Consider the following 12,076-nt stretch of genomic DNA (forward strand, 5'->3'; position numbering starts at 1 on the left):
AGTTGTAAGGTTATCTGCCATTCAGACATGTTTTTGAGATTTTCTTTGCCTTTAAACATTACAGATCAACAGTGCATTTTTCATTTTAAAACTTCAACGCATTGGAAAGATCAATACTATCCTAGCCTGCAACAGGACATTTTTTAATGCAAAACTATGATATGTGGCAAAAGCTGTATATATTTCAGAAAAAGGTCAGTGCAATCCTGAACCTGCCTTTACACATTTAGGATTAAATAAATCATGCTGTGAGATCACATCACCTGAATGAGAATGGAAAAGATCTCACAGAAAATCTGAGCACACTGGAAAGATCGATACTAACTTTGCCTGCAACATTGAAGATTTCATTTCAATCTAAAATTGTAACGTGTTGTAAAAGCTGTACATATTTCAGATAAAAATTACCGTAATTCTGAATTTGTCTCAGCACACTTAAGGTTAAATAAATCATGCAGTCACATCACCTGAATAAGAATGGAAGAGGCTTGCCAAGAAACTGCACCCACAATTTCTATACAATTATTCAGTTTAATACTATGTCTAGAATATGTCCCCTTTGAAACTCAAGTGAAAATAAGGTTTCACGCTCAGATAACTATGGATGAAAGACACTAGGAAAATATTTAAGAATTCCACATCAATTACTTGAATAAATGTGAGCCTATGTCCCCCATTACTGTAATGGTAATAGTATTTCTAAAAAGTTTTGTCAAGAACAAGGCCTCATACCTGTTCACCAGGTTCTAATATCTGAACTTAAAGTGGGGCTCCAGATTTGCTTCTGCATACTTACAATTGCTCCTCTTTAATTGCAAAAAAATGTATTTATTTTACAAATTAAATTCAGTAACAAGGCTGATGAGCCCCTTTTATACACTGGTGATCAAATAAAATACAAAAAGTACAATCTTACTGGAGGACAGCAGTTCTAATGCAATTTTCTTTGATAACCTTTATTATTCCAGTGATACCATTGAGTATTTTATTGACTTTGTTTATTGATGCTGCATTTTAACAACTCTATTTACATAGTGGTTATAAAAGGTTAAAACACCCCAAACTCTTCACAGGAGCATTAGAGATTTTGTGATTCTAACAAGCAAAGTTGGTAAGGGTGAATCATTTAATGTGGTGTATTAGCCTTTCATAAGACCCTCCAAAAGATGCCATACAAGAGATTATTCAACAAAATTGGAAATATGTAGTATTGTGAGTAGTACGCTGACCTGGATTGAGGAGATTAACAGATGTTTACATGTCTAGACATTAAGGATAATGGGGTTAGCACAGGAAAGTGGAATTGAAATATGAACTTATTGGATGGCAAATCAGTTTTGAGGGAATGCATACTGAGTTCTGATTCTCTTACTTATCTTCTTATCAAACAAAAATTCAACCATATTTAACAGAGGGAAAGATGGCAGTCAGGGCAGATGAGCAAAAACTTGGTCAGAGGTAGATTTTAAGAAGTATCTCAAACAGAGAGAAAACTAAGGTCATGGAAAAGTTTATGTGGGTACATTCGAGTGTATTGGCTAAGGCAACTAAAAGAATAGTGCTAATGGCAGAACAATTACATTTTCAGTGATATGAGAAAAGCACAAATGCTAATCAATGGTATGAGGTGGGAGAAACAGGATTGATGTTTCTGAAAAAGGACCCTTCATCAGAACTGGAAAGTGAATAACAAGAATGTTTTAAGTTGCAGAGAGGGAGGATAGGAAAGAACAGAATGTATACGATAGGGTGCAGACTAAAGTTGTCAAGGTAAACAGCAAGGGGAGGCAAAAAAAACACAATTAAACATCTGTGGGGAGAGAGGGAGAGTAGGAGGTCAAACACAGAGCGGCAGAATGAGAGTAGAATAGAGAATTATGATGAAAGGTGATCAGGATCACCCCTGCAGACTTAATGCTGTAAGACTGTTGAGCTCCCTGAATGGCTGGAGGAGAAGGGGTAAAAAGGCAAGTTTTGCATCTTGCATGGGGAAGTGTCATGAGAACTTGAATGGCTGGTGGAGGTGGAAGAGTGGACCAGAAAGTTGTGAAGGGAATGGTCACTTTGGAATGCTTTTCTTCCAACCTTCTCCATCTTTGCAACTTAAAACATGTTTGTTTTCTCACTTTACCAGTTCTGATGAAAGGTCCTTGACCTGAAACTTTGACTATCCATTCTGCTACTTGATCCACTGAGCACTTCCAGCATTTTCTATTTCAGTAACTACATTATAATGTTGCATTAGAAACCAGAACTGGAGGAATGCAGAAATCTAGGAGGTTGCAGGGTTGGGATGTCTGTGTGTGCGTTGAGGCAGGAAATGTGGGGAGAAATTATTGAGGCCATAGAGAGACAATCGTAATATTTAAAAACTGAAATATTGATGGGAATGGAATGGTGAAAATTTAAAAAGAGAATGAGTCTTGAGAACAAGTTAAGAAACTGGAACAATTTACATAAGGTAGGAGACCATCCATCAGAGCACTGGAACAGTCTGGTTTAGAAGTAATAAAGGCATGAAGTTAGGTTTCAGCAACAAATGAACTTAATGATGATGAGAATGGCGATGGCAGGCATATGTAAATAGCAAGTTATAGTGATGGAAATTTACAAATGAACCGGGAATTGGGCACTCTGTCCCTCGAGCCTGCTCTGCTGTTCAATAAAGTCATGGCTGATCTGATTGCAACCTCAACTCTGCATTCCCATTTGTACCTGTTAACCTTCCTCCCCACCACCCCCAGCTTACCAAGAATCTATCCAGTGCTGCGTTGGAAATACTCAAAAACTCTCCTTCCTTTGATAAAAATGATCCCAAAGATTGACAACCCTCTGAGAGAGAAAGATTCGCAGACTCAGAATCAGGTTTATTATCACTGACGTATATCATGAAATGTATTGTTTTGCGGCAGCAGTACAGTGCAAGACATAAAGACATAAAAATTACAATAAACCACAAAAATAAATAAATAAATAGTGCGAAAGAGGAATAACAAGGTAGTGTTCATGGGATCATGGACCGTTCAGAAATCTGATGGTGGAGGGGAACAAGCTGTTTCAGGGAGGAGGTACAGGAGCCTGAAACATTGAGTGTGAGTCTTCAGGCTCCTGTACCTCCTCCCCAATGGTAGTAACGTGAAGAGGGCACGTTCTGGGTGGTTAGGGTCCTTAATGATGGATGCTGCTTCTTGAGGCACAGCCTCTTGAAGACGTCCTTGATGGCGGGGAGGGTTGTGCCTGTGATGGAGCTGGCTGAATCTACAACCCTCTGCAGCCCCTTTTGATCCTGTGCATTGGAGCCTCCATACCAGGTGTGATGCAACCAGTCAGAATGCTCTCCACTGTGCATCTGTAGAAATTTGCAAGAGTCTTTGGTGACATACCAGATCTCAAACTCCTCACAAAGTAGAGCCACTGGCATGCCTTCTTAGTGATTGCATCAATATGTTGGGCCCAAGATGGATCCTCTGAGATGTTGGTGTCCAGGAAATTGAAGCTGCTCACCCTTTCCAACGCTGACCCCTTAATGAGGACTGATGTGTATTCTCCTGACTTCCCCTTCCTGAAGTCCACAATCAATTCCTTGGTCTTGCTGACGATGAGTGTGAGGTTGTTGTTGTGACACTACTCAACCAGCTGACCTATCTCACTCCTGTATGCCTCTTCATCACTGCATCAAACACTAATTTCAATCATCAAATCAGAAGAGGGCACAATCAATTAACAGCACAGTCTGAGGGATCAAAATGACGCAACTACGAGTGAACCAGCCAACACCAGATCCAATCCAAACACAACCAATCCACCCAAACAACTTGAGGAAAACATCTCACATGTTTGGAAATGTAAGGAACAGTGGCATGATTCCCAGCTATGGTCGCCATGCTGGAGAATGCCACCTTCACCCTTCAGTGGAACTCCTCTCTCCAACTTTTTTTCACTTGTCACATTTGAAGCTTCGTTTACCTCTGGTCTCATTCACACGAGATTTCCAACTCCTCGAGGAGATCTTAATCTCTTTTCAGAGTGAATTCTAACTCTAACCAATTTTTAATGAGGTTATTGAATCCAAGTACCAAAGGGGAACGTCAGATGCCAACGCATCCTGACCTGAGATGAATGGAAACCAATTTCTCAAAGTTTGCGGCAACCACAAAGGGGCGAGTTACAAGCAAAATTCCTTATAACATTGACCGTAGGTGAAACATTTTAAAAGAATCCGCGAATTTTGAAACTGGGCAATTTTTTCACCCTGAAACCAACTTTCCCCAAAACCAATGCCGGCTCTGCTGTCACTGAAAACGGATTAAATCCAGCGGCTGCACATTCCACGTTTCTAAGTTATAGACAAATACGGTATATTCATGGACTATATTTCTTCCAAAAATATTGGAAATATATTAGACGGCGATCTGCTCGGGATGTTTCAGAGATTTGATTTTTTTTAAAATTCCGCTTTGCTTTTACGAATTTGCGGTGACACAGGGAGCTGCTGGCTTTACCCAAGCGTTGCCGGGGTAACGGCGAATGCCTGGAGGCACCACTCCATGGAGACGGTGAGTTGGTGACGAGGCGAGGGAAACACAACGGGGGAGAGGAGAGGAGAGGAATCAGACCGACTCTTCGGCCGCCCAGATGGACGTTGCGGGCGTGAGAATTTCGCATTCTGAAATAATTTTTACTGCCACGGAACCTGGAGAAACCTACCGTGCAACCCTCACCGTGCAAAACATCAGCAGCGTCTCCAGATACGTGTACATTGTCCCATTAAAGAAAAAGGTAAGCCCGGCCTCCCGCCAAAGGAAAAGGTAAACCCACCCTCACCCTCTGCTGACCGTGGCCTGAGAATCCGAAAGATTCGGCGGATACATGAGGTAGATGTGATTGATTCACTTAGTTGGCTTCAAACCATCCCCTTCAACTCTCTCATGCCTTTGTAGTTACCTTTACTCAACTGTAATACCAATACATCCAATTTTAACTTCTACGTCTCAAACTGCAGACACAAGAGACTGCAGATGCTGGAATCTGGAGCAAAACACAAACTGCTGGAGGAATTCAGCATCTTGTTTAGAAATCCTCGGTGGGTGTCAGGAGTTAGAAGAACTGCAGATTGAAAGCGTGCTTGCGGTCTGAGTTCTTCCAGCAGTAAATGTCAATGTGCTGTCATTCCCTTTAAGATATTTGCATGGTAAAAAGTAAACCGGCAAAACTGCCATCTTCCGAAAAAGACTAATCTGTAATTAATTCAAAATCTTTAAATTAATCATCTTTAAACCTTAAAGTAATTGGAGATCACTTCAAATTGCAAAAGCAGCTGTCTAGCCACCACCCGGCTCTCATCGCCCCCAAGTGAGTCTGCTCAATTCTTTAAGTGATCTCAATAAATGAACACTACATTTGCACGATCAGGATGGATGTAGTTGCAGCCAGGATGGGATGGCTTTGCTTCCTCACCACAGCCTTGTATCTGGAAGTGGCTGCAGTCAGGAAGCAAATGATGCCTACTGGTACTTGAAGTCAAGAAAAATCCTGCAGATGTTGGAAATCTGAAATAGAAACAGAGTGCTAGAAGTGTTCAGCATCACTGGGGAGAGAAACGGTCAGCATTTCAGCTCATGCCAGAAGGAAATTTAGTGGATAGGCAGTAATCTTATTCTATGTGTATTCGTATTAACTTTACCTGAACAACTTAGATCTGCACCCTATCACAGATGTTTCCTTATTTCTCTCTGCCCTTCTCTCTGCAAATTAATACATGCTTTTCTTCTTACTTTTCCAATTTCTGTCCTCACAGTACTGCATGACCTGCTGAATGTTTTCATCTTTCTCTCATTTTGTATCTACCAGTATGCTTGATGATGTGATTAGTGGGCAACAGAGTCAATAATTAGAGACCATGTAATTTGCCTCCTCAGTGGATGCTACTGTATGGATGCTATCGAAGTTACTTTTCTGCAAATATGCAATGCACACTCACACATTTATTGTACATTTCATGCAGTCAGCCACATGGGGATGTACTACACCACATATGACAGAGCTCATGCCAGAGGAAACTTAATGGACAGATAGTAACCTTATTCTATATATAAAGCTGATTTGATACCAGTGCTGCCAAATTATATCTTAACTCTTTAGCTGATGCCATTTGTTTAACATGCATGGATTATTTGCAGTCAGCAGCACTTGCATCTCTGCAATTAAGAACATAAGAAATGAGAGCAAGAGAATGTGATTTAGCCACTTGAGCCTGCTGCACCATTCAAGAAAGATATGGCAGATCTTCTATCCCTATACCCCTTGAATCCTTTAATATGCATAAATTTATTCATCTCAATTTTGAATAAGGTTATTGATTGAGGCTCCACAGCCCTCTTGGGTTGAAAGTTCCAAAGATTCAAGACCTTTGAGTGGAGAAATTTCTCCTCATTTCAGTCCTAAATGGCTTACCCCTTATTTGGAGACTGTGCCCCTAAGTTCTAAACTCTTTAGCTAGAAGAAGCCTTCTCCCCACATCTACCAAGTCCAATCCTCATTGCATGTTAAAATGAGATCACCTCTCACTGGAAGAAATAGTCACAGTCTCAAAATAACAGAGGCCTAGCTTAGTCAATGTCTTTCTATATGGCAGAGCTGCCATCCCAGAAGCCAATTTGGTGAATCTTCATTGTACTCATGAAAGCAAGTATCTTATCGAGGTACGGAGACAAAAATTGCGTGATCTAACCAAGGACCTATGTAAATGTTGTCAGATATTTTGACACTTGTGTCCAAATCCTCCTGTAATAAAGGTCAATGTAACATTTGCCTTCCTAACTCTGTATTGCATTTGTATGTTAGCTTTTAGTGTACAAGTATACTTTGTTCTCTTAAAATGTAAACATTTACAAATGTCTCACCATCTAAATAATACTCAGGATTTCTGTTTCTTTTTCCACCAAAGTGGAGAACCTTGCATTTTAATTCCATCTGCCATGTTGTTTCCCATTCACTCAGCTTGTCTATTTCATTTTGCTCATCCTCATCACTTACATGTCATCAGCAAACTTAGAAATATTCCATCTGGTCCCCTCAGCCAAATTGTTGATGTAAATTCTGAATAGTTGGGACCATAAGACTATTAGACATAGGAGCAGAATTAGGCCATTCGGCCCATCAAGTCTGCTCCACCATTAAATCATGGCTAATTTATTTTTCCTTCTCAACCCCATTCTCCTGCCTTCTCCCTGTAACCTTTGATGCCCTTACTAATCAAGAACCTATCAACCTCTGCTTTAAATATACCCAATGACTTGGCATCCACAGCCGTCTGTGCCAATGAATTCCACAGATTCACCACCCTCTGGCCAAAGAAGTTACTCCTCATCTCTGTTCTAAAGGGACGTCCTTCTATTCTGAGGCTGTGTCCTCTGGTCCTCGACTCTCCCACTGCTGGAAACATCCTCTCCACGTCTACTCTATCCAGGCCTTTCAATATTCGGTAGGTTTCAATGAGATCCCCCCTCATCCTTCTAAACTCCAGCGAGTACAGGCCCAGAGTCATCAAATGCTCCTCACATGTTAACCCCTTCATTTTCGGGATCATTCTTGTAAACCTCCTCTGGACCCTCTCCAGTGCCAGCACATCCTTCCTCAGATATGGGGCCCAAAACTGCTCACAATACTCTAAATGTGGTCTGACCAATGCCTTATAAAGCCTCAGCATTACATCCTTGCTTTTATATTCTCGTCCTCTTGAAATGAATGCTAACATTGCATTTGCCTTCCTTATTACCGACTCAACCTGCAAGTTAATCTTCAGGGAATGCTGCACTAGGACTCCCAAGTCCCTTTGCACCTCCCATTTCTGAATTCGCTCCCTGTTTAGAAAATAGTCTACTACTTTATTCCTTCTAGAAAAGTGCATGACCAGACACTTCTATGCTATATTCCATCTGCCACTTCTTTGCCCATTCTCCCAACCTGTCCAAGTCCTTTTGCAGACTCCGTGCTTCCTCAACACTACCTGCCCCTCCACTTATCTTTGTATCATCCACAAACTTGGCCACAAAGCCATCAATTCTGTCATCCAGATCATCAACATATAACGTGAAAAGTAGCGGACCCAACACCGACCCCTGCGGAACATCACTAGTCACCGGCAGCCAACCAGAAAAGGCCCCCTTTATTCCCACTCTTTGCCTTCTGCCAGTCAGCCAATCTTCTATCCATGCTAGTACCTTTACTGTAATACCATTGGCTTCTATCTTGTTAAGCAGCCTGATGTGCGGCACCTTGTCAATGGCCTTCTGAAAATCCAAGTGAACAACATCTACTGACTCTCCTATGTCAATCCTGCCTGTTACTTCCTCAAAGAGTTCCAACAGATTTGTCAAGCAAGATCTCCCCTTCAGGAAAAAATGCTGACTTTGGTCTATTTTATCATGTGCTTCCAAGTACCTTGAAGCCTCATCCTTAATAATGGACTCTGACATCTTACCAACTACTGAAGTCTGGCTAACTGGCCTATAATCTCCTGTCCTTTGCCTCCCTTCCTTCTTAAAGAGTGGAGTGACATTTGTGATTTTCCAGTCCTCCGGAACCATTACTGAATGTAGTGATTCTTGAAAGATTACTACTAATGCCTCCACAATCTCTTCAGCTACCTCTTTCAGAACCTTGGGATGTAGTCCGTCTGGTCCAGGTGACTTATCTACCTTCATACCTTTCAGCTTCCCAAGCACTTTCTCCTTAGTAATAGCGACTACACTCACTTCTGCCCCTGACTCTCTCAAATCTCTGGCATGTTGCTAGTGTCTTCCACAGTGAAGACTGATGCCAAATACTTCTTCAATTTGTCTGCCATTTCTTCATTCCCCATTACTGCATCTCCAGCATCATTTTCCAGTGGTCCGATGTCCACTCTTGCCTCTCTTTTAGTCTTTATATGTCTGAAAAAACTTTTGGTATCCTCTTCTATGTTTTTGGCTTGCTTACCTTCATATTTCATTTTTTCTCTCAGTATTGCTTTTTCAATCGCCTTCTGTTGGTTTTTAAAAGCTTCCCAATCCTCTAACTTCCCACTAATTTTTGCAATATTATATGCCCTCTCTTTTGCTTTTATGCTTTGACTTCCCTTGTCAGCCACGGTTGCCTCATCCTCCCTTCAGAATGCTGCTTCTTCTTTAGGATGAACTGATCCTGCATCTTCTGAATTACTCCCAGAAACTCCTGCCATTGCTGTTCTACCGTCATCCCTGCTAGGGTCCCCTTCCAATCAACTTTCGCCAGCTCCTCTCTCATGCCTCTGTAGTTACCTTTACTCAACTGTAATACCAATACGTCCAATTTTAATTTCTACTTCTCAAACTGCAGGGTGAATTCTATCATATTATGATCACTGCTTCCTAAGGATTCCTTTTCCTTAAGCTCCCTAATCAAATCTGGTTCATTGCACAACCCCAAATGCAAATTGCCTTTTCCCTAGTGGGTTCAACTACAAGCTGCTCTAAAAAGCCATCTCATAGGCATTCTACAAATTCCTTCTCTTGGGATCCAGCACCAACCTGATTTTCCCAATCTACCTGTATATTGAAATCCCGCATGACCACCGTAACATTGCCCTTCTTACATGCCTTTTCTATCTCCTGTTGTAATTTGTACCCCACATCCTGGCTACTATTCAGAGGCCTGTATATAACTCCCATCAGGGTCTTTTTACCTTACAACCTTCTTAACTCTACCCACAAAGATTCTACATTTTCTGATCTTATGTCACTTCTTTCTAAGGATTTGATTTCATTTTTTACCAACGGAGCCACCCCACCCCCTCTGCCCACCTGCCTGTCTTTTCGATAGGATTTTTGATGTTTAGCTCCCAGCTGTGATCTTCTTTCAACCTCAACTGTGACGCCCACACATCATACTTGCCGATTTCTAACTGTGCTATAAGCTTGTCTACCTTATTTCGAATACTGCATACATTCACATGTAACACCTTTAGTCCTGTATTCACCACCCTTCTTCTCAAATTTGTCTCCATGTTGCCTGAAGTTAAATTCTTATCCCGTTCTAAACTTTCTATCTTATTCTTTATTCTGGAGACTTCAGGAACCTCCTTTGCACTCTCCTTCCCTCTTACTTTATCCATGCTTTTCCAATCTCTTGAACCCACTCCCCTACTATTTCATTTAAAGCCCTGTCCACAACCCTAGCTATGTGATTCGCCAGGACCCTGGTCCCCACATGGTTCAGGTGGACCCCGTCCCATTGGAACTGCTCCCTCCTTCCTCAATACTGGTACCAATGTCCCATGAATTCAAAGCCACTTCTCCCACACCACTCTTTGAACCATGCATTTAACTCTTTGATCTTATTGACCCTGTGCCAAATTGCACAGGGACATAAGCACTGATCCCTATGGCTTCCCACTAGTCACAACCTGCTGACCCAAGAAGCATCCATTTATTCCTACTCCGCATTTTCTGTCTGTTAACAAGTTCTCAATTCCTGCTAGGATATCATCCCCAATTCCATATGTTCTTTGTTCAGTATACAAACTCATCGAAAGCATTCTGGAAACTCAAATTTACTTCTTCCATTGGTTTCCACTTATATACTCTGTTATGTTCATCTTCATATTACCTTACGACATAGAAGGAAGCCATTGGACCCATCAAGTCCATGCTGGATCTCAGAGCAATTTCATGAATCCTAATCACCCACTTATTTTTTGTAACCGATTCTTTCTTGCATGTTTTATAACTCTCCTACTGAAGGTAATGTAGAGTGGACAATTAATCTACCAACCAGCACATCTTGGGATGTCCCTCTTTGCTGATCAGTTCTACAGTGGTTTTTCTCAGGAGTGTGACTGCTTCATGAATCACCTCAATGTAGATCCTTTCCTGAGATCTGCAGTGCGCAAAATGCCTATATTTTTGAGTTGGTGGCTGTGAATTTCATATTGAGTAACAAGGCCCTTCATCTTCACACTGTAGCTCTTAACTTGTTGCTTGGGTTGGTTGGAGTGCTTGGCTTTCTGAAAGAAGAAAGAAACAACGAGGGTGGGTTCATGGTGGGAAGGAGGAAGTGCTGGTCCAACCTTGCACCATACACAGCTTGAAATAAGAAGAGGTGGGTGGAGAAGCAAGTGGAATATTCGAAGGAAGCTTTGGTATGATATTCTGTTGTTTCAATAATCTCAGCCTATCAGTGCCTACACTCCAGCAGTGATCAACAAACTCTCCTCCTGGATTTTTGAGATGTTGTAGTTGTATTTGTTTCCTGCTGCTTTGTTTCTGTTGGTGCAGGTTTGGTGCCCTGTTCTGTTAGAGAGAGGAAAGTGTGTTCATGGGTATTACAGGTGCTTTTGGGTGGTATTTGCTGCTATGGTTAAATGGTTGGAACCATATCAGAACTGTGATGTGTGGGTGTGAGGCAATGAGTAATAGCAAGTATGTTAACGTGAACGTTAACTTTATTAATGACCTTCAGTCCATAATGAGGTTCAAGTTTGGGATGTTCTCTGATGATGATGGCTTTATACTTCAATTTATTTGCAACTCCTTGCATAATAAAACAGCCCATACTTTCAGGCTGTGAGACTGAGACAAGAGACAGGCAAGTGTTAATAGGTGGCAGGTAAAATTCATTGTGTACAAGTTCCAGGAAATGACAATTTCCAACAAGATAGAATCTAGCCACCTACTCATGACATTTAGTGGCATTACAGTTGACACGTTTGGAGCATGAATGAATGTTCTCCACCTGCTTGGATGAGTGTAGGTCCAACAGCATCCAGGAAACTCGACATCATCTTGACAACATCCTATGCGCTAAAATAAATATTCACTGTTTCCACCACACTGTACTTGCAGTATGTACCGTTTATACAATGCACTGGAGCAATTTTTCAAGCTTTCTTAGGCACTTGCTTCTAAACTCCGAAACTCTATCAAACCAGCCAGTCCAGATGAAGGCTCTTGACCTGAAGCATCAACTGTCCATTTCCCTCCAGGTACTGAGGTATTTCCCTACAGGTCTCTGGCACTGAGACTGACTCTATGGCACAGAAGGGAAGGGGGCAGAAGAG

The 12,076-nt window shown here is 41.6% G+C and overlaps 1 protein-coding gene across 1 annotated transcript in view; it reads left to right on the top strand.

Moving 5' to 3' along the window:
* The first annotated feature begins 4,635 nt into the window (after positions 1 to 4,635).
* Positions 4,636 to 12,076, top strand: part of LOC127569658 (cilia- and flagella-associated protein 47-like) — a 401,309-nt gene continuing 393,868 nt past the window's right edge. The window contains 1 exon segment of the mRNA XM_052014458.1: positions 4,636 to 4,779. Coding sequence (XP_051870418.1) covers positions 4,636 to 4,779 — 144 coding nt within the window.

This window comes from Pristis pectinata, chromosome 4, assembly GCF_009764475.1.
Source record: "Pristis pectinata isolate sPriPec2 chromosome 4, sPriPec2.1.pri, whole genome shotgun sequence".
NCBI lineage: Eukaryota > Metazoa > Chordata > Chondrichthyes > Rhinopristiformes > Pristidae > Pristis > Pristis pectinata.